General features: G+C 43.5%; 1 protein-coding gene across 1 annotated transcript; it reads left to right on the forward strand.

The window, feature by feature from the left end:
* The first annotated feature begins 992 nt into the window (after nucleotides 1-992).
* ptprna (protein tyrosine phosphatase receptor type Na) lies at nucleotides 993-22789 on the forward strand. Its single transcript, XM_037109322.1, has 24 exons — nucleotides 993-1293; nucleotides 4401-4451; nucleotides 9007-9117; nucleotides 9563-9680; nucleotides 9816-9963; nucleotides 10103-10304; nucleotides 10440-10628; nucleotides 10715-10840; nucleotides 11049-11083; nucleotides 11170-11441; nucleotides 11534-11620; nucleotides 11717-11796; nucleotides 11956-12020; nucleotides 13705-13914; nucleotides 15040-15300; nucleotides 15392-15539; nucleotides 15948-16021; nucleotides 16462-16539; nucleotides 16757-16876; nucleotides 18086-18252; nucleotides 19122-19175; nucleotides 19345-19409; nucleotides 21472-21545; nucleotides 21682-22789. The coding sequence occupies exons 1-24, from the start codon at nucleotides 1218-1220 to the stop codon at nucleotides 21751-21753; spliced, it is 2883 nt and encodes a 960-aa protein (XP_036965217.1). The 5' UTR covers nucleotides 993-1217; the 3' UTR covers nucleotides 21754-22789.
* Nucleotides 22790-23155: the final 366 nt, after the last annotated feature.

The raw sequence follows: 23155 nt of genomic DNA on the forward strand, positions 1-23155 counted from the left end.
CAGACTCCCTTGAACAATCGCTCAATTATGTGAGTTGTTGAGTAACAAGCAACTTTATAAGTTTGATAAGCGCTGCTTTCAACAAATTTATAATAATTTTGGTCTACTTGTAAATTCGGCACATGTAATAACCTCGTTTTAGGGGGTGCTGCAGCCCCCCTTAGCACACCTAGCTCCTGCATCCATGGCCGTGTCCCATTGAGACAAGCCCTGCATAGATCCTGACAACTGTCAATTTTTTTCTTTTAAAATAGATACTTGCATTTAAATACATGTGCCCACCTGCATGTATTGAGAAATCTGGTCTGACTAAGTGAATAGTTTAAATAATAATGAGTTATTCTGTACTGGAGTATGAGACAAACGGGGGATTGGAAAATACTGATAACATCATACTCAACGAACACACCAGCACGTAACCACATGGAGTTGCCAGAACCTTCCAAGAACAATGAGAAAAACAGGAAACCTGCACACCAAATCACCCAGCAGACAGCACACACACACACACACACACACACACACACAGATCATCACTAAGACACAGTGTAAACAGCTGTGGTATAAATGCTCGGTCAGCCCAGCAATAAACGGAACCACTTCTCTTCTCAGAGTTTTGGCTCCATGTTATACACTTTGTATACATTATCTACGACACACGCTGTCTGACAGGACAGCAGTGCTGCATTCCTCACGTTTTGTGTGCATGCAGGAGCGATAATGGATGCGTGACGTTTGTGGAGGACATGGGACGTCACCGTCATGCTGACGTAGCTGCAGGTCGATATGCCTCCACCCCTCGAGAGCTCCCCTCTTCTTCGGCTTCTACGTTACTTCCGCACTTGTGCAGTCGCCTTTTATCAACCTGCTTTAGATGAAAAACACGCCCACCTCCACCTCCACCTCTTCCTCCTCCTCCTCCTCATCATCCCGCACGCCCCGCCCTTTTGTTCACCCCCCCCTTCTCGCGAGGAATGAGTTTTTTCAACCCATTTATTTATATTCCTCCGTCACATGGGCTCTGTGGGTGCAGTGTGTGAGCTGTCGACACCGGCCGCGGCTCGTGTGAACATTATGGGGATTTAAAAAGAGGCAGCGAGGGAAAAAAAAAAAAACAACAACTTAAAAAAAGGGGGGGGACTCCACATCTTTCTCTCTGCCTCTCCTCCTCCTCCTCCTCTGCTGCTGCTGCTGCTGCTGCGAGGCATCCGAGGATCATGCAACACCTGAAGCCATGGCGAGCTCTGCTGCTGCTGACCGTGCTGTGGCAGCCAGGGATGTCAGACAAATACGGTAGGATGATGATGACAGTGAGGAGGATGAGGGTGAAAGCAGAAATACGGCTGTTGTGTTTACCACGGGCAGTAGCACATGATGTGTCTGCAGCCTTTTACGACTTTATGGTGATCTAATCCCACTGTAGGACACTTTACCTCCCTCCCCCCTGTGGCGCCGCTGCCACTGTCCTGACACATCTGTAAGAGGAGGCTTCCTAAGGGAACTGAACTGTGAATTTGCAGCAGGGATGATCACTGTGGAGTCTAATGATTTGTAAGAAAGGTGAGGGGAGAGAGAGAGATGCAGGATGCAAAGAGTGAAAAAGGGGGCAGATAAAAAAACAAAAACAAAAACAGAATCTAGCCAGTTGTTGTTTGTCTTTTTTTCTCCCGGGGTATTTTTTGAGGAATCGTAAATCAAATAATGATAAAACAGTTGAAAAAAAAAGTTCAATTTAGCATTTTTCAACAGCAGAAATGGCTGCCACATCAGCATTAGTAGCTGCCATGTAAATATTATCAACAGTAGTATTTCCTATTGATTAACGCTAAAGATAAAGTGACGTCATTGGTTTTCTCTCTGTGGATCGATGTATTGAACAGGCGCCGTGAGTAATCGACGCAAAGGTGCAACAAGTGAATTCTTCCATCGCCTGCTTGGACGTGGTTTTGTTGCTCCATTCCCTTCGAGGGTTTTGATTCACAGACAAACACTTTTAGACGACCTGTGTAGGTGGAGATTTGTGAAGTAGGGAGAGAATTCAGTGAGTGATTCAGACTCAGAGAACGAGGAAAGGTCAAATGTTATCCTCTTGCTCAGCTTCTCTGACGCTCTCGCTCAGTCAGAAGAATGCCCCTGTTACTCCTCCTGCTCCCTGTAGATACATGTATGTGAGTCAGTTTGAAGAATTCGAGGCATATTTTATAATCAGTGTCAGTGGAAGCAACTGAATGTGATGCAGTGGGCGGCTGAGAAATGATTTGTTTGTGGTTTATTTGTGGACATGTAGACAGCTTGCTGTGATGACAAGGGATGTGAATGTTCAGTATTTCAAACAGCTTTCAAAATGTGTTGCCACATTGTCGAAACTCTGATTGCGAACCATGCTACGCCTGCAATGTGTCGGAAAAACACACAAAAACGAGCTGAATTAGAACACAAAATGCTCACACCGCTGAGAAAACCTGCGAGAGAATTACAGTAGCAGTAACACAAAATCCAACAAAACAATGAACAATAGGCGGCCCAGCTGGAGGCCGATCTGCAAGCACGTTTTCAGCACCATGGAGAGAAACCACCGAGCACTGCTGCTTCCCTTTGTCCATTCATCCTCTCACGCCTCTTTGTTTCCGCCTCTCTTCTTTCACACATCCGTCCATCCACCCGTTCATCTGATTAGACGTCCATCCATGCCCCCCTCCGTCCGTCCTCTCGCACGGTGTGATGTTGCCATTAAAGACGACGTCTCCGCAGCCAGCTATTTCTCCCGGGGTGGATCTCTTGTTGCTATGACAGTTTCCATAAATCTGCTCATCGGTGTCATTAGATTCATCGGAACAGTGTGTGTTGTTTACATGTTAGATTAAGATAATTATCCTGTTTAACAATTAAAGGGACACAATGCAGATAATGATAATGAGATAATTCAAACTCAGAAATATTTATCTTTTACGTAACTGGATAAACAAGCTGCTCTCAGAGGAAGATAAGGTCCACAGAACAGTGGTTGACGCTAGAAAGGTGGCAGGGTCCGCCTCATATAAACAAAGAGAAACAGCATGAAACTGTGTTGTCCTTTAAAGTCAGCTTGTTTGTTCAGACATGAAAGCAAGCCAATGAATGTCTTTCGAAAAAACTACAGATTGCTCCTTTAAATAAGTGTTGTTGCTACCAGGCCACTAATGTCACTATTGGGGAGTTTCTGCCAGTCAAAAAACACACATTGTTGTAATATTAACTTCCTCAATCAGTGTTGCAGTGAAAATTTTAAATTAAAATGAGATCGAGAAATATAAACAATTCAAACCCTGGAAAATAAAACCAAACACCTAGTTTATTTTGTCATTTCTTCCTTCGTCCTAGCTCTGTGTTGCACATGGTGGTCCAGCACTTCAGGATGTCCTTCACCGGGCAACCAATCAGTGTTGAATGACCAGTACTGGCATTTATTAGATTCACCTTGAGATCACTTGTCCCCATTACTCATCATCAAAATGTACTGTCAGGTTTCAAAAGTTCGAAGTTTGAGAAAGTCAGGATAGAAACACAGGACACACACTCTCCCTCCTTGAGTGTGTGTGTGTGTGTGCACGCACACGTTTCTTCTCCAACAGAGTCAAGATGAGTCACTGAAACTGCTGTGAGCTACTGCGTCACGTCAATCTTCTCCGACCGAGTTTGTTTCGTTCACCTCGCACCCGCATTCATCCTGCTCACCAGCTCCTCACCTGTCACCTGCCACCTGGGTCACATCTGTCACTTCCTCACACTTCTTTGTTTTGTTTTTTTTTGTCTTGTCTTTGTCTAACCCAAATGGAAACGAAATGTGATTTTTTTTAATTTTTTTTTATTTTTTTTTTTTAGGGAAGTAGGGATAAGAGGCTCAGGCTGTGACGTGTAACACATATTCTGCTATCTGTCAGCAGCCACCTGCTCCTTCCCACATTGCTCCGAGGCCTTACTCACCACCCTAAAATAAAAAGCGGTGAAGCGGCTAAAATGGGAAGGAGTGAATGAAAATACTAATGACAGCGCTGTAATTTGTGTCCCCTGTTTAATTACAAGTTTTATTCTCCTCCCAGTGAATCACATCCACGAACGTTGTATTTTTTAGAAGGGTTTTTTCCTCAAGAAAAGGTGATTTTAAGTGTCACGGTTTTCAGAAGTTCCAGGTTTCATGCTATTTGATGACACAGCTGAGGGGTGGGGGGGCTTTTGAAGCGTCCTCGTGTGATTATGGAAAAGTCATCACAAATGATAAAAGCAACATAGGTTGGCTTCTACAACGGCTGAATTTAAATATAATTCCAACGAGTGAGCCGAGGCCAGTCTCACGTCTTGCTGTGTTCTCGTGGAAATCAACTACCTGTTAGTGAGTCCTCTCTTTTCTCTCTCCACCTCAGGCTGCCTGTTTGAGAGAAAACTGTGCACGAGGGATCAGTTCTGCTCAGACGGTGAGTATAAAAACACACACAGGAAGCAACACAACAACATGCACACAACCCAACAAAACCCCTCTTTTGAACTTGAGCGTTAAACTTTTAAAGGCAGGCTACTTCTCTTGACCCTTTTCTGCGCTTTTAAGACCACATTGAATTATTAACCCTGCATCTGGACACACACACACACTCCGTATGTCCCTGGCAGCGTGCCGACACAAACCCCGTGTATGAAAACACACAAACACAAGTCAAGGATTTTTCCTCCCTCGGCCCTGTGTTGTCTGTCTCCCCCTCCGTCACCTGCCCCTCTCCCTTTTTTTTTTTCTCCTCCTCGTCCTCCTTTATCTAAGCCCCTCCTCTGCCCTGCTGTCTCCATGGCAACACTGACATCACGGTGAGGTCGACACCCCCACAGTTGTTGTGCTAATACAGCGATGAGTCACTGACACACACTTACGCACTTCACTGTGGAAACTGCACTTACGCACGGCCATTGGAGAGAATACAAAATGGATCGGCGCATGTCTGCGCCGGGCTGCAGTGATGCACATCTGTGGTTCTGAGGACCGAACACCCAGAGATCAATACTCAGCGTAATGACTACTCAGAGGGTTTTTTTTTTTTTTTTTTTTAGTCTGATTGTCTGAAATGAGAGCTTTTGTCTCTCTGATTTCTTTGTCCCCTCAATAACCTAAAATGCAAAACAAGCTGTTAACAATCAGCATGTGTGTTTGTTAGACACCAGCAAATACTAATTGACCTGATTTCTTGGCTTGTTGGGGGAAAATATACAAGTCCACAGAGGGCGAGCGTAACAACCACAGCCTCTGCAGACACACGCAGGTCTCCTGGTGACTAACGCACGAAGAACAACTGTGTTGAGTTTAGATAAAGAGGTTGCAGAGGTGTCAGACTGCGTGAGGCAATCAGGATGGTTGAATACATTCAGATTAATAGAACGCATTCAGGCTGACGCATCTTGTGTGTGTTATTGTTAGTATAATCACTTTCAATACCACACAGTGCGTCATTGTAAAATGTCTGTAAACTGAACTTTCACTCACCGGATGACACCCGGCGTCAAGAGCTGCTATGAAATATTCTAATACTGGTCGCTTTTATGCTTTATTATCTAATATATCTAATCTAATATCTAATATATTATCCAATAAGTAGCTAAATTATGCTACATTGAAAATATGGCCGTCATGTTTCGGTTTCTGTTTCAGTATTTTAATAACAGGTATTAATCCTACTGATCATTACTTTAAAGGTGAATATTATATGTGAAAACATTTTAAAAATCAACAAAAATGTATCAACAGTTTCAACATCGTTACATAATAGCATGCTCCCCAGCTAGACCCTGGTCTGTCCTGGTCCAAAGCTCCTGTGCTAGAATTGACCAACACTCCCACAATTTGCCAAACTACCAGTTGAATGATCTGGAAAAAAAACAACAGAAAACACTTTCTAGCTCATCTTAAATATACTTCAGTGAACTTTTAACTGGTTATGAAACAGTCTCAGTTTAACGCTGACCCCTGTGCATGGCATACATGAGCAAACGAGACCATCGGTGAGAGAATCGTCTATTCCTGTACGCTTGAAATAGTTCGTAAGGGTGCAACGTGTAGAAAGATTTTTTTTTAAATAACAAAACCTGATGTTGAGTTGATGTAATGTTGAACATATATTGTATTTGCTGAGCTATCTATTGAATGCATGTTAAGCTGCTTTTTCATAACTCCAAACTCCAAGTCCAGACTGCTTACTTCACAGCCCTAATGATAGGCTGCTCCCTATTGTTTTTATGTATGAATACCAAGAGATGGCCAGTTGTTACATAGTGTATCTTTAATGCCTAAGCTATTTTAATGGTCAAGGGATCTCCCAGCCCGAGGAGAGAAGCTTCTCTGTAGTCCTGTCGTACAGTACGGCACAGAAAACACTGTTTCAATCTCATCGCCAGAATCAATAAAAAAAGTTCAGCTATAAATCTTCGAGTTGAACAAAGTTAATTAAATCAGCAAAGTAATGCGTAATCTCTGCGTGTGTGGTCACTGTGCTGCTTAGCCTTCTAGCTCCACTGCGAATTCACCAGACTTCAAGGCTCCTCGTAGTATAAGTCCTTTCCCTTCTGCTGGCCTGCTGCCACGAGTGATAGTGGAGATCGATTGTGTCCTGCGCGCCTCCGTGTGGAGTGCACAGCCTCTTTTCAGGCGCTTGCAGCAGCTGTTTATCTGTGGATGACCCTGCACCAGGCAGATTAGAGGTTCTGCAGGTTGTCGCAACGGACATGTTGAAACTTTACGTTTCTGTATGTTGCAACTTTCTTTTGGTTCCACCGTCTGTTTTATGTCGGTGCGTATGGCACAAATATCACTCGGTTGGGGGAGGAAAACGTTGTGTTTCGGCTTAAAATACCTGCTTTTGGTCGCCTGTAGCTCCTATCCTGACGCCTGCCCTGCGTTTGTTAGTAATAGTGGCGTGCAAGTGTTGGGCACAGGGCTCCTCCCTGTCAAAGATAGTCAGAGGTGGAGGTTTCTGTTGGCATCCTGCTTGTGGCACTGTGTCGGGTCAGTCAGGCTCTGCTGGTTTAACCTTGTCCTTCTCCAGGAGGACGAGTTTATGCTCATCCCTCCCCTGCACCTCCAGCCTGTGGGGTCTTTTAACCAGGAATCAGCTCACGAGTGAAGGTTTAGTTGGTCTGTTTTGATTGTGATTATAGAAGTCTAGATCATCAGAGGACTTGTGCATGTGTTCAAACAGCGGGCTGATACTTTGACTTGGATATTTATGACACTCGATCTCTGACCATCTCTGCATTTTGCCATAAAAAAAAAAGAAGAAAACCAAACCAAATTGGCAGGTGATGATTGAGAGAGAGAGAGAGAGAGAGCGCGAGAACGGGGACAAGGCAACAGCCCAATCCGAGCCAGCATTTGTTTTTTTCAGTTTCCGAGATTTCCGTGTCTTAACGCTGAACGCCGCCGTAGGTTCTCCCGCACAGAATTGACATCCACAGAAATAACCCCAGCTGTAACTCTAGAAATAGTCCCAATCCAATCAAGCCATGCAGTTTGCTGCCTTCCCCCCATTCATCTTCCATTCCTCCTCCACGTCCTCATCCTTGTGTCCCCACTCTCTCCCTGCCTGTCGTCAGCTCACCACCAGGAATACGAGCCACTGTATCACTCATCCCTATCTGTGCAATTCACTGCCCAGATACAATATCCTCCGTCATATCATGTCATCAGCATCGGTCATTTGATTACGGGGAAATAATCGAAAAAACTGTCTCTCTTTTCTGTTTATTCATTGAGGAGGGGAAACACACAATGTCCTACAGTATATGTGTCTCTCAGTATTTCTCGTCAAGGCTAAAATGCTTAACTAAATTTGCACCCACCCACCCAGAGGGATTTAAAATATCAGCCACAGAACAGTGAATAAATCATGAATCAGTGCATTGAGCGGCAACAAAAAAAAGATCTGTACTGTTTCCTGTAGCATCTGTGGCTCTATAAACGCATTAATCCTCACTAAACCTGTTATCAGTTCACCTTTTCACTGCTCCAGGTTGGGTTGTGTGTGTGATTTAGCCGGCGCAGTGAAAAGACTGCGGTGACTCATCGGTGCGCCAGATAATACACACAGTCTGCGCGGCTGTATCTTCATTCCCATCACATCGCAGTCTGACAACCTTTTTTTTTCCTCCCCGAAAAAATATCCTCACTTTTTTGGGGCCGTCACAGCAAAAAAGACAGGCCTCGCGGGAGCGCCCACACGACGACAGCTCCATAGTAAAGTTTCCGATTGTTAAACATGCAGGAATCCGTCTGAACACTTCAGTGCACTGATATGGGCCTGCAGCGAGATGCTTACAATGATGCATCAGCTTGTTTTTGGGCTAACGTTACATTTCTCCGTGTGCTGCGCCGCAGAGGGTCATGGTCATGATCCGAGGTGCTATTATTATTTCTGTTGCCATGAGGCTGCCTGCAGGTTAGCAACAATTTCAAAGGAGAATTTTTATTATTTTTTTTGGTGCAAAGCGCACACAGTGACGGCGGCGGAACCTCGTCAAAAGTAATGTGACGAGCGGCGCAAGTGTGTGGGCTGCGCTTCAAACCATGACTCACGGCTGCGAGCTTGTGCCGTGTGGGCTAACACAGGAACTAAAGGGGATCACAAAGTACTGTACTGCGCCGCGAGTTCAGCCTCATTTAAATAACGTATGTGCTGTAAAAATCAAAGGGAAGAAAGACTTCAATCGACGCCCTCTCACAGAAGCTAAGCCTGTTTTCGCAGCAGGCGTTCTGATTCGTCATGGCGGGAAAAGCACAGATGTCACTAATGACAACAATGGCACCGAGCCTGAACAGTACCAGACCCCGACACCGGAGCAGCTAAACAGAATTCAGCCACTTGTTATTATTTATGTCATTATTTACACATGTGCTGTTTCAAGGTTTTGCCCATTCTCGGGCTGGGACTAACTTATATGGGTAAAATAAGGGTTATAAAATGTTAACCTGTGTTCTGCGTTTGTGCTTCATTCCAGACGGGCTGTTCGGTCAGTGTCTCAGCTCCAGGCAGGACAGGGTCCAATTCCAGGTTTCAGTTCCTGTCCTGAAGAGGATGCAGGAAGTCCTCAAACAGCTGATGCTACAAGGTGAGATAATCGACACAAATCATCACCAGCAATCAGTTAGATTGTGTACCACACTGATTGTGAGCAGCCTTACTGTGACAATTTAGACAATACAGTCTTGTGAGACTTGTTGGTAATACTTCATGTTACCAGCCTGCAAATTTCATGGTAAGGAGGTCGTGATTACCAAGGATCATATTTGAAATCTTTTTATATATTACCCCCAGGTAACCACCACAAGTTGTCAGTAGGTTGACTGGAATAGCAAAAAATCAAGGTGACCGTGAATTGTGAGTTGTTGTGGTCATATACCTACCTTTACTTTACCGTTGTGCTGACCTCAAGGACACTCTATGAATACAAGCAGAAATCCACCTCAGCTCCTCTGAGAAACAGTATTGACTTTAGAGAATCTTCCTCTGTCTTGCACTAATAGCTGTGTGTGCGTGTGTGTATGCACGCGCAGGTCTTTCCTGGCAAGATGACATCACACAATACATTCTATCAAAGGAGCTGAAGCGAGTTCCCCATACCACCCAGCCCTCCAAGCCCAGCGCCTCCTCACTGTCGTCTCATCCATCTCAGTAAGTAACTCTCCGGTGGCATTTAGTCAGAAACAACTCATGGACAGAGTCGCGTGCGTCCGTTCATTTCAACCTGAGGCAACGTTTATTTCCACTCTGGACATTTGTCCTTTATCCTTCCCTCTGGGTTGCCAGGTCCAAACAGCACATCCCCCATCACCACAGTCCTAAAACGGGGTCCGCATCTCCCGAAGGCAACTATCTGGACTACATGATTGTTGAGCCGCCTCAGTCTCCGCTACGAATGCAGACAGCCTCCATGGACCCGTACACATACCACCAGGTACACATAATAAAAACATCATTTTAGCGTCATCAAAAACACAAAAAAGAATATTTTGAAATATACATGTAAAATCTTCGATGTTGCACACATGTATGCACACAGCACTAAATCAGCAACACATCTGTCCTCATTCCAGCATAGATATCAAGATGAAGTAGAGAGATCACTCATTGGGGCCGGAGGCGGTTACATCCGCCCCTCTTCAAGGTCGCAGGCCAATCAGAGAGAGCGTGAGCGAGAGCGTGACAGGCAGCTGCTGCAGGAAGCTCTGTCTCTCTACCTGGCGTCAGCACAGCCTTCTTATCGCCACCGAGGGCCGGCTTCCATGGCTCCCGCAGGTGAGCCGTCCTGTCAGATTTTATTCAGAGCGAGAAATAATTATGTAGCACACAGGAAAATGTGCTAAAAAAACTACCTGTTTGCTATTTCTAATAAAAACTCTTTAAAATGATCGCCTATAATGCTGTGAGCAGGTCTGCCTTATTATGAAGACTTGGAACTGGAGATACCAGTGGACTATGTGGAAGACTACACCCTAGAGGAGAGACTTGGTACTACTGGCAGACAACAACAACAGCCACAACAACAACAACAACAGCAGCAGCAGCTGCAGAACAAAAAAGTTCCACAGGACTTCGGCACTCTGCCTGGAAGTGGAAATGGTAAGGGCGATTAATTTATCTAGATCCACACTTACAATTCCTACAAAGTGCATATTCAGCGTGCTAACTTTTCTGCTCTGTGCTAGACGGCCTGCTTCAGAGGATGTCAGGCGTCCTGCAGAGATACGGAGTCGACCCCAGGGAGCTCAGTCAAGAGCAGCTCTACAAGCTAGCCCTCATTCTGCAGCTGCTGCAGGCCCAAGACAAGACAGGTGCAGTCTTACACCTGTTCCCCACGTTCAGATTATTGGATCAAACAAAGCCAACCCTTTGTACTGTATCATGCAAGTGTAATGTAAGGTGGACGTCTTGGTAGCTGACACTCGAGCAGCAAAATATTGTGAGATGCAAATGATGCTAAAATTGAATTTTTTACTGCGATATTTGTATAAAAACATCTGTTTGTCTGTCTCGACATAGATCCCAATGAGAAAGACCTCGTCACCCTTAAGGAGGTATGTCAGCATTCGATTGTCAGAAGCGCTGGCGACAAAACATCCACGATTCGTCACTGACAGCTCCTCTGTCACTTTCCCTGTAGATGCAGCTGCTTAAAACAGACAGTGTGTCCCATAAGCCGGAGAAACCTGCCCCAGTTCCTGTTTCTGGTCCCGCTGCTGCCCCTCCCGCCCCCTCCTCTGTCTTGGCCCCGGCCACGGCTCCGGCCAAGAGCGCCAGCCTCCCTCCCTCTGCATCCCAGGCTCCGCAGGCTGCTCCTGCTGCAGCCGGAGTGGGCCTGAAGGAGCATGGATTGCCAGTGGTGGAGGGCACGGGAGGCAAGGAGGAGTATGGGTACATCGTCACCAACCGGAGGTCAGCAACTCATTGGAGACCAAAGAAGTGTGTCGTGAAATCACTAAAATAACGTTAACATGGAGGATGATGATGTTTTTTTTCTTTTGTAGTCTTCTGAGTTTGTATGACGGAGTGAAGCTGCTGGAGCTGCTGGCAGACAAGATACACCTGACGACCAGCAGCTTCATAAATATCAGGTACACCACTGCTCCACGTGTCTGTCAGTGTTTCGAGACAGAGTCGTACATTTACCCATTAGACTCTAAAGTGTCCCTGTGGCTTTGTGTCGCCAGTGTGGTGGGTCCTGCGCTGACGTTCCGTATCCACCAGAACGAGCACAACATGACGGCTGCAGAGGTGGCTGCTAAAGCCGGTGAGGCTGAAAAAACACACACACACACACACGCTGACACCTTTCCCTACCCACACATTTAAACATGAAGTGGAAAGTGTGTGGGCACGTTGCAACGTCTCTCTCACCGTTTTTTACTCAAGTTTCACCAAATGTTTGTTGTTTTTTTCACCCCGACAGTATCTGAAAAGAGCTTCCTGGAGTCAGAGACAGGCCTGAAGATCATCCAGACTGGTGTGGGAGAGGTACGCAGTACACACACACACACACACACACACACACACACACAAGCACACCCCTCCTATCAGTAACATATGGAGTGGTCGTCACGGCAACAGAGATATAATCACTGCTGTGTATTCTTGGCCATTTTCATGCAAAACTGCCGTTTCATTGACAGATTATCCGACTTCCTGACCGTCTTGATTTTCACATTTTGGCCACCAACATCTCTTTACTGTGTTTTTGATGGATCTTCCACTTGTAGGATTCCTTTGTGGCTTGATTCTATATGTTCTGTAGTAAACATGTGGACAGAAACATGTGAAAGTAAAATTATATTTCAAGGATGGAACATATCTTTGAAAACAAGTGTTTTGTTTTTTTTCAATTTAACACACAACTTTTAGTAACTGAACCTTTTGGGGGTTTTTTTATCTTAATTTAAGAATCAGTTGATGCATTTTCCCTGCTGGCTCCATCATCAAATACCATCCAAACAAGATGCTGATGCAGAAAATGTGCTAAACTTTTAGCATGAAAAATGACTTGTGATGCAGCACCGATAAAGGCAGTTCATCTGTGTCACCCACGGAGCTTAACTCCACTTTGCGCTCTGATATTGTGCACGGGTGTTAGTCTCGGTGTGTGCGTGTGTGCCACCTGGAGGGCAGGTGGCCAGAACGAATCAGCACGGCCACACCTCATAACAACCAGCGTTTCACTTGTTGCCATGGTGCTTCGTCCCCCCCATCTGTGAAAACAGGTGGAGAAAAATAAATCAGTCTCATTTTTAAATGTATTTTTTATTTTTTGTAACCAAGTGAAAAAAAAGAAAAAATCAGGGACATTTTTAATTTTCTTTTCACCTGGTAAACAAGTTTGACTTGGTTTTACATAAAAATAAAATAAAAAATCTGAAATAATTTCTCAACTTTTTTTACTCCATTGTCTTCCATCTGTGAAAAGATGTGAAAAAGCTATTTCAGGTGTGTTGATTTTGAGTCCAAAATGTTAGTAGGTTAAGTTTATTTCATTCGACGTGGCTGCAAACATTCAATGATTTTTATTGTCACTGTTTGTAATGAAACATGAATTTACAACACCCGTCCATGAGGCTTTTTATAAGTTCACATATAAAGAAGAAAAGAACAAAGACAAAGAAAGGGAATGAAGAATATAACACAGGTGCAAAAACAAAACAGGTAGGCATGAGTGAGCAGGAATGTGGTGATTCAGTCTGTGTGTGTGCTTGTGGACATAAGGATTGTAAGATGTGTGTGTTGAATTCTGCCCTGCGCAGTAAAAGCTGTTTTAAAATCTAGAGAAGAAGATGAAGAGGCGGTGGAGTGGCACTCTGTGGCGGCCAGCACGGATGAGTGGCGTGTAATGGATCATGGTTCAGTGATCTCCACGGAGCCTCCGCTGTCGCACTGCCTTGACTTCTGTCTTTAAAACTCAACGTCAGCCTCTCACTGAGCACACCTTGCTGTCACGCACAGTTAAATAGAAACAAGGGTGTTGCTAAAATGAAACGAGTGACCTTTGAATTCCAGCGGTGGGAGCAGATTCCCCGGGGTAGCTTAGCTCAGGTTGACTGATCTCGGGAGGCAAGACATGCGTGTCGACAAATGGTCTCTGTGTGTTTTCTCTGTTCCCTCTCCTCTGTTCATATCTTACTCACCACTCTTTATGATCTCTGTTTCCCAGAGGACAGATGCGCGGGGTCTCCCTCAGGTAACCAGGGTTTCCGAGGGCTCCAGTGGGACGGTCATCACCCTTGTTTCCATGGCAGTCGTGGGCGGCGTGCTGGTATTGGCCATGGCCGTGGCTTGTCTACGGCACTACACTCAGCAAGTGGCCAGTGGCAAGCTTGGCCTGGGCCCGGAGGGAGGAGCGGAGACACACTTTGACTACCAGGTAAGGCAACGTGAATAGATTCAAGACTGAAGAAAAGCCATTTAATATAATTTCCCAGAGGTTTCCTTGGTTTGTTTTCTTTGTTTTCACCTCAGTCTCAGAGTCTCAATGCTATAATGGATTGTATGGCTTAAGAAATCACATTGTGGATTGTCAAAACAGCATTAAAATCACATTTACGTTTGTTATTCAGATCATATAGGTCCAAAGAGAAATGAGCCATTATCCATATTGTGTTTTGAATGTTAATGATATACAAAGTATGAAATGTCCATATTAAAGGTGCAGTACAGTATGCACCTCTTGACACAAGGAACGGCAGTTTGCAAGAGCTCACATGAGTTTTAGATGTTCTTTACAGCAATGTGGTTTTTGTGCTTATTAACATTTGTGCAGAACAGGCCTGTCCTACAGCTCTAGTATATACTGTCACTCTGTATAATCAAAATTGTTAATTACAGAAAGTGACATAGTGCAGCTTTTGTGCACCCAAAAGTCCTGCTTGAGTAAAATTCAAGATATCATGTTAAAATATTGCTTTGGTTGAACTGAAAGTCATCCATACAAATACAGTAAAAGTATCTGATATTGAATATACCTGAATAATATTATACTGTATTAAATATACTTACTATTAAGGATGATTTTCTTGAAATAATTATGTTGTATGAATCGAATGTAGAAGTTAAAGTAAATTATACGATATATATATTTTTTATGTATGTAAATACTGTATACTTTGGGTCTACCGATTATCAGCCTGGTCGATTATTGGATCCAATATTCTGCATTTTTCTGTAATTTTTCATTTGGTTGTTGATACAATAAATCAGTTCTAAAATGTGCCACTTTAGGTTTGAGGCACTATGAAAATCTGGGGAGTGGAAGTTTAAAGAAGTATAAAATTAAAATATTCAAGTTACGTACCTCAAAATTGTACTTAAGTATAGTACTTGAGTCAATGTTACCTTCAATCACTGAGCAGGTTAATCATCAGAAAGTGGTCATCAGTTACAGCAGCTGAAGCTTAGTAAAAGCCAAGAATTGATCAATATTGCCAGCCCTTTAATCAGTTACTTCCATATTTTCATGCTCTACATCTCCCTCTCCTCACTTTTCACTCAGGAGTTATGTCGGCAGCACATGGCGTCCAAATCCTCCCTGTGTCGTCAGGACTGTGTGGCCGGCGGGAGCATGGCGGGGTCCGCCATACCAACAGGTGCTGGCGGTCGAAGAGGCACGGACACGTCCCGCGTCAGCAGCGTCTCCTCCCAGTTCAGCGACGGCCCCCAGCACAGCCCGTCCTCCACCCACAGCTCCACCCCGTCCTGGAGCGAAGAGCCAGCCCAGTCCAACATGGACATCTCCACTGGTCACATGATACTGGTGAGAAAACGGACTTTTCTCGCTGCACGAACATCACTTTCATTGTTTACAACGTCTCCAAAGTTGTTTCTGCATGTTTTCTCTCTGTCAGGCGTATATGGAGGACCACCTGCGTAATAAGGACCGTCTTCAGAAGGAGTGGGAAGCTCTGTGCTCCTACCAGGCTGATCCCAGTTCAGTGGCCGTGGCTCAAAACCCGAGCAACATGGACAAAAACAGACACGCTGAGTCCCTCCCCTGTTAGTCAACCAACGTGTCACTCTGTCTGATTGTTCATCATGTATACAGTGGAGGAATTTAGCAGTTAAAACATAATTGTTTTCATTAATCTCCTGAAAAATAAGAATAATGGTTTTCGTTGCCTTGGATTGAGCTTTTTCGATCTAAAGGGGGAGCAGGTCTTCGTCCTTTCCATGATTTTAGCGTCCGCTGTAGGAGAGGATGAGGTGAGGGGTATTTAGTTGGTTTCGACCTTCAACCTTACCACCAGATGCCACTAAATCCTACAAACCTGACCTCTAAGTAAAGGGCCGGCTTACTTCCTCCACTGCTGCATGTACATATCAGTCATCAATGAAAAAAAGAATGACATATTAGGTGGTGAACGGTGGTTAATTCATTCAGTGACTCACTGTTGTCTTTGGCAGATGATCACTCTCGTGTGAAGCTGAAGTCTGAAGTGAACTCCAGTAAACAAGACTACATCAACGCCAGCCTCATTGTAAGAAACCCTCTAGTCTCCCAATCTGAATATTAACATCATGTGATGATATTTATAATCATTTATAATCTTTTTTTTAACATGGTGGTTTATCCCCAAATACAGCATGAACATGCAGTAAGAAGTTAACTCTCTGATAGAAATACATATTTGTCAACTTAAGTATTGTAGCCATATAGGTTTTCCTTTTAGCCTGCAATACCTGTGCCCAACCCTTCCTCTTTATCGGACTACACCTGACTGAAGTTTAATATTTAGCTTTCAGTCCATTTACTGTTGCATAGCACAGTTAGCTCTACTCCTCGTCTCAGTTAATCTTGTAATTCTGGTTCCTATTTAGAGGGCAAACAATACTGAGAACTTTAAGCCAGTGTCTCTTGTATTTATACCCGTATTACTGACTCAAATCTGCTCCGTCTCTTTTCCTTGTCATCCCACAGTCTGATCACGACCCTCGCCAGCCAGCTTACATCGCCACGCAGGGACCGCTCGCTCACACTGTCGCTGATTTCTGGCAGGTCGGTACAAGCCTCCCCTCTGCTGTGTCTGTTTTCCTCCCTCCTTCCTTCTTCGGCCCGATGCAGCAGGGTTGTGTTGCTGCTTTTTTTCCACGACAAATTAAAATGATCTAGGCCAGTGGACCGTTCTCAGTCCACCTGCAGGGAAATAAATCGGCCTTGTTACATACAGATGTCACGTTTTTTTATTTGAATGCATGTTCTCTGTAACCGATAGATGGTGTGGGAGAACGGCTGCACGGTGATCGTGATGATGACAGCCCTGGTGGAGGACGGAGAGAAGCAGTGCGAGCGTTACTGGCCTGACGAGGGCTCCTCACTCTACCACATCTACGAGGTTAATTTCCTGTTGCAACTCATAAAACCTGAATTTCACAGATGGCGCCGTGTGTTTTATGGCACCGTAGGTAAAGCATCCCACACAGATTTATAGAAGAGTGGAAGGGTTACATGTTGTAAGAATAATCCAAGATAAATCTTAACAATTCAGAGAACCGTCAGATCTCATTACGAGAAGTTTTTGAGCTGGTTATAAAACAGTCTGGATTTAATATTCTTTTATAAGATATACATATGCAAATGAAACCATCATCTTGTTTCATTTCATAAGTTCCCTCCTCATGTGTTGCTTTACACTTCCTTACACTTCTTTCCTTCCTTTTTTTCCCGTTTGTTCCTCATGGTTTGTCCTTTGTTTTTTCTTGTTTTCTCATTTGCCAGGTTTTTTGTTTTTTTTTGTCATTGGCCTTTTATTCCCCCGTGCACTTTGAATTCTCGATTCTGGCTTTGTTAATAGAGCTCGCCTTTTGTTTTTTAACCCACCTGCCTCCGTGTGTGCAAACCTCAACACTTGAAAGAAGGGGAAAAGACAAAGACTGTCTGAAGCGTATAGCAAAATCTGATATGTGAGAACTTACTTATAAAAAAATAAACCAAAACTGGCTGAACAAAAAAAAACACCCAACCATGACAGGCGGTGGAGCTTGTACCACTTTCGTCCATATGACTTGATGAATCATATTCCTAATTCAAGGAGAAAAAAACGTAGAAAATTCAAGTGTATCAATTGTATCCTATTCCAAAAAAAAATCCAGATTTTTTTCTGTCATTAACCTTCTTTATCCACATAAAATACTGGCTGGGCATTATTCCATTCATGTAATTGCAAGGTAACAGCCTTCACATCTTTTACCTTATTCAACAAATCCATCCTGCATGAGATCAGAACTTGCCATGAATGTATCTCAGTTGCATACCAGCAGCTGCTTGAGGTGTATTAACATTTTCGATGCTGTACATACACTCAAAACTGTGTTACAACACACTGATGGTTTGTCTCCCCCTGGTGCCAAACCAACGTTACTTACTGATTTGTTTCTGTGCGAGCTACAATCCCTTTTTGTTATGTTTTTGGGAGAAATTAGTAAGAGATGCATCATGTTTTTAGATGAATGTTTACCAGCAAATCATCACACCACACACAGGTTACGAAATCCCATCTGCTGACAACCCCCCACCCTCTGTCTGTCCCACCTGTGTTGATCAGGTGAACCTGGTATCAGAGCACATCTGGTGTAAGGACTTCCTGGTGCGCAGCTTCTACCTGAAGAACGTCCAGACGCAGGAGACCAGAACCTTGACGCAGTTCCACCTGCTGAGCTGGCCGGCTGACGGCATCCCCACCTCCACCCGACCGCTGCTCGACTTCCGCAGGTAAGGGAACCACGCCATTACTCCAACACGCATGCACGGACGTGTTCTCATATTCAACAGGTGTCATAGGATTCAGTTATTTTCCGACGGCAAACAGGTGTTCAGGATGCGGTGGGTGTAATGTTGCGGTGACTCAGTGGGTTCGATTCCACCGGATCCTTCTTCATCGCATCCATCTTTTTTTTTTCCATGTTTCCCAGTCGTCCCTCGCCATTCTGCATGCTGTGAAATCAAACTACACCTCTCTGCTGCACATTTCACGCCCTGTCCATCACTTCAGCTCTCTCTCTCTCTCCCTCTCTCCCAGTGTGCAGGTTGACAGGTTTGTATTTTAACATCTCCCAGTGTCATTTTTGTGGTTTGCAGCTAGTACTCTGGCTCCAGTTGCATAGTCACAAAAATGAGCATTGGCAGGTGTGACTGGCGACTGCAAGAGGGACAGTGAATCTGTGGGCTTCCTCTTCACCTATTCTTTCCTGTTTTACCATCACACCATCATCCACGACCTCATGGCGGTTTCTATTTTACCCTGTACTGGAAGTCTTTACCTCATTCCTTATCTCACAGTTTTTCTGGGTCATTAACATTCGTCTTTCCATCCTTGGTTCTTCCTACTTGGTCACTGCTTTCTTCCCGTTGCCTTTTAATTTCTCTGCTTAGTTCCTGAAACCTCCATTTAAGACATTTATAGTTGTGTTGCATTTATTAATGTCTTGACAACAGTTCATTATGTGTATTTATAGCGTATGCGAACAAGGTCGGTTGCGATGACAGAGGTTGTCATAAATCCTGTACAATAAAGCCTGTTTTTTTTTTTCTGTTCTTTGTTCTCTTTTCTTTCTCTGCTGTCTCTTGTTCCTGCTTTTCAGGAAGGTGAATAAATGCTACAGAGGTCGTTCCTGCCCAATCATCGTTCACTGCGGGTAAAATAAATAAATAAACATATGTCTTAATCTTATGAATGTCAGATTTCTGTGAAACACGGGGATGTATTAACATATGATATGACTTTACTGACTAATATGTTGTTGGGAAAGCAGATGGAGGTAAACACATTCACAGTTTCCTTTTTTGTCTCTGCCACTCTCACAGCGATGGCACTGGCAGGACTGGCACGTACATCCTTATTGACATGGTGCTGAATCGCATGGCCAAGGGTGAGTCACAACACACACACACACACACACACACACACACACACACACGCACTGCACTTTACTTTTGCTTTTCATACATAAATAGATTTATTGCTAGAGCATTACTCTTGATACCGAAAGATATTTAACATTAAGGAACCTTTCACCTACTTTTACCTAAGCAATATTTTAACATGGTATCTTTACTCTAATATATATCTAATATATATAACAACTTCACTCTTGACTTTTAGGTCCTTTTTAAAACCCTACTCCGATGCATACATGGGATTAAATTCAGACCTAAATGTTATGGCATGTAGTCCGTCCAAGGTGAGCAAAAAGGCAATGGAACATTTTGTTCAGTTCAGTTTTGCTCATATGGGCTCTGTACACTGTGTGACACATCGTGGACAGCAGAGTGGCCTATAGTTGCAACATGGCTCAATAATTTTGCTTAAACTGAAATGTATTTAAAACACTGTAATATGTGATGTTCATGAATCACTTGAAGGGCGGTTCCACAAAGTAGCTCTCATATATAGTCTAAATATATATATATATATATATATATATTACAGTTTTTTAATTTCTCTTATCAAAACTCACTTTTTGATACAATAACTACACGATGAGGAGCTTTTTTGCATTAAATGCTAACATTTCACAGAGTAAGACATCTCTCTTTAAAAGCAAGGAATCTGTGTGTGTGTGTGTGTGTGTGTGTGTGTGTGTGTGTGTGTGTGTGTGTATGTGTGTTCCAAATATATCTGCGGATCAGGATCAGACTGACCTGAGAGTTTCAACATGGCTGCTGCTTGGTTCAAGGGTGTGCCAAGTCGGATTTGTTTGGACTGCAATGATACCGTTAATAAATTATTTCATAAATTCTTTTTTAAAAAATGGAACAGTGTCCACAGAAGCGCCACAGTCACGTGCGCACCAGAGCCAATCACTGCAGAGCTCACCTCCACAACATACCTTAAGAAACAAGCAGAGCTAGAACTGCAGCGGTGCGAGCTGGACCGGGATTTTGCTGGCGGTTCGGTCCCGTTCTAAACTGACTGTTGTGGATTATTGAGAGTAAACAAGTCCGGACCGAGTCTGTTCGGGTCTGAGGATATCTGGAGACGCGCGGACATCAAAGTGGAATTGGAATCTGTGGACGCTCGTGTGTGGCTAGCTGCTAGCTAATAACACGGCCCAAGTCCCGAGTGGACGGACGCACCGGCAGGTCCAAAACCGGACTTGGGGTAAATAATGTCCGCCACGCTTTTTTGCGAACATTGCCGTCACGTTTGCTTTGTGTCTGGTGCAGGAAGAAATGGTGAAAACTGGCTTTTGTCACGAAAGTGTCCAAGCAGCAAATTTGGTTGTTGAGGAACAGGAAGTTGTGGGAGGGACAGAGGCGGATGAATGACAGGCAACGATATTGAGAGCTGAGAGATTGAGAGAGTGTATAGTTGGTGTGTTATGTAGTGTTTGGTGTAGTGTGTTTCGTGTGTATTGGAGTCATTTTTTTGCTTAATGAGTCAAAAAAATGAGGAGATTGCTGAATGTGGAGCAGGCAGTGAAGCTCTTCATTCAGCTGGAAGGAGCTCAGGCAGACCTGAGCATTGCCTGCATTTAAATGTAAATAGTTACATATAACTTTGTAAAATTTTAAAATGTATGCACATATTTAGCAAATAACAATTTATATTTGCATTATAAGTAATAAAAATGGTTTGTTGAACATATTTGTGGTTTTCACAGTAAAAAAAATGTAAACTTTTTCTACCTGGATATATATATATATATATATTTGTGATTTTAGGTCCTTTGTGTTAATACAGTATGTCAAAATTTTAAAAAATAACTGTACAGTCACACATGTGAGGTTGTGCTGAAAATAATGACACCAAGTAAGTAGTTTTTAAGGTGAAACATAATGGCAAAATCAAAAATAGTCAATAATGGCCAATTATAGTTTACAATAATTTAATTGTTGAAAGAGAAGATTCTTGTCTTCTGTAGCTATAAGAACAGTTTCAGGAACTCTCCCAAACTGTGATAGTGATGCTCTTACTGTTCTTGTTGTTAGGAGTGAAGGAGATCGACATTGCTGCCTCACTGGAGCACATCAGAGACCAGAGACCCGGCTTGGTCCGCACCAAGGTACAACCAATCTGTTTGTGTCTTTGCACTACTCGAGCACTTAAAAGGTGGACTTCAGTTATAGTCCAGCTGTCTCCCTCACACTTTTCACTTCCCCACTCCCTCTCTTCTCCCTGCCTCCCTTCACTCTCTTCAGGACCAGTTTGAGTTTGCGCTGACAGCAGTCGCTGAGGAAGTGAACGCCATCTTGAAAGCCCTGCCACAGTGAGCTGAGGACGACAGGAGGACATGCACAAGCACACAGAGATAAAAACACTATAAAGCAGTCATGTATGTCTGGCCCTTCACTGTAAATAAGAATTTGCTCTGCCACACATGGAGCGGTTACTGCTCTTGTTTTCAGCATGCAGTATTTCACCATCTCCTCATCACCTGGGTTTCTAAAATGTTTTGGGAACTTTATCAAAAGTGCATCAAATCTTTTTTTTTGGCAGGGTGTAAATGATGAACGAGGATCAGATTTATTTTTCACCAAACAAATTTGAATACCTCTATGATGTTTCTACCTAATTAGACATTTACAAAACTACAAAAAAAAGGAGAGACTTGCATATACTGTGCCTGTGTGAATCCAGAAAAAAATTTCCCCCCTTTTTTTTTGAGTCTGACATTGTTACGTCACGATACTAAAGTGTAACATCGTTCACCTCTCAGATTCCACGTTTTTACTGGACCTCAACTGATCGACATCAACAGACGATTTACCAAAAACACTGAGGGTCTGTTTGATAAATCACTTCCCAAACTTATCAGACTGCAAAGACACCAATCTTGCTGATATACACCGGTGATTAAGTCACATTTAACCCCGAGTGTGGTGTTGTGTGTCCACCAGAATACTGTATGCTACCGTCTGGCGTGTGTTGATTTCCAGCAAGTTTTTATCCGTGAGGCTTGTCTTTGCCTTGACAACATGATTGTCTGCTTTCAGGCTCTGGTCGTTTTGTGACAGCTGCTGTACACTGACCACAAAGTGCGCATCGCCCTCTCTCTCTCTCTCTCTCTCTCTCTCTCTCTCTCTCTCTGTCTCTCTCTCTCTGCACACAAAGTTAACTTTGGGTTCTTTCCAATTGTCTTACTCAGTGTATGGCCTTGTGTCCATGTTCATACTCATGTAAATAATCCACCCTGATGATTGTGTTTAATTCATGTAGCAGAAAGATAGAAAATATCTATAAAAATGTATTTTTGACTTGACCTGAATAAATTTGTGACGTGTTGCAGCAAGAAAATGAAAAAAAAAACACAAAAAGGCTTGAGTGATCATTTTTTAAAACTATTGCGTCGTGTAGTGAAAATGTTTTTCGCTACATAAAAATGATTTGAAAAAAATGCTCATTTTAATTCATTACCTCTATCACATGTATTTTTTATCTATTGATTTTAGAGTCATGTATCATTCAAAATGTGTCAACAGTGCTCACAGAGCCGTCCAGGAAGCGCCACCTGCAGCCAAAAACAAGTGTATCACATTACTGTCAAAATATTTTGTTAAAACTTAAATGCTTGACAAATAATTAGAATTTCACCTCCGTCATATTGATCAGCAAGATGATGGACTGTGAGGGTAAACAACATTTTTTAATAAGAATTACCTTCCATTAGCCAGC

The sequence above is a fragment of the Acanthopagrus latus genome, chromosome 9 (assembly GCF_904848185.1).
Source record: "Acanthopagrus latus isolate v.2019 chromosome 9, fAcaLat1.1, whole genome shotgun sequence".
Lineage (NCBI taxonomy): Eukaryota > Metazoa > Chordata > Actinopteri > Spariformes > Sparidae > Acanthopagrus > Acanthopagrus latus.

Coding starts and splice junctions, on each gene's coding strand:
- ptprna (XM_037109322.1), top strand. CDS start 1,218: ATGCAACACCTGAAGCCATGGCGAGCTCTGCTGCTGCTGACCGTGCTG. Junction 16,540..16,756: donor CTGTCGCTGATTTCTGGCAG/GTCGGTACAAGC, acceptor TGTAACCGATAG/ATGGTGTGGGAGAACGGCTG. Junction 18,253..19,121: donor CCGCTGCTCGACTTCCGCAG/GTAAGGGAACCA, acceptor CCTGCTTTTCAG/GAAGGTGAATAAATGCTACA.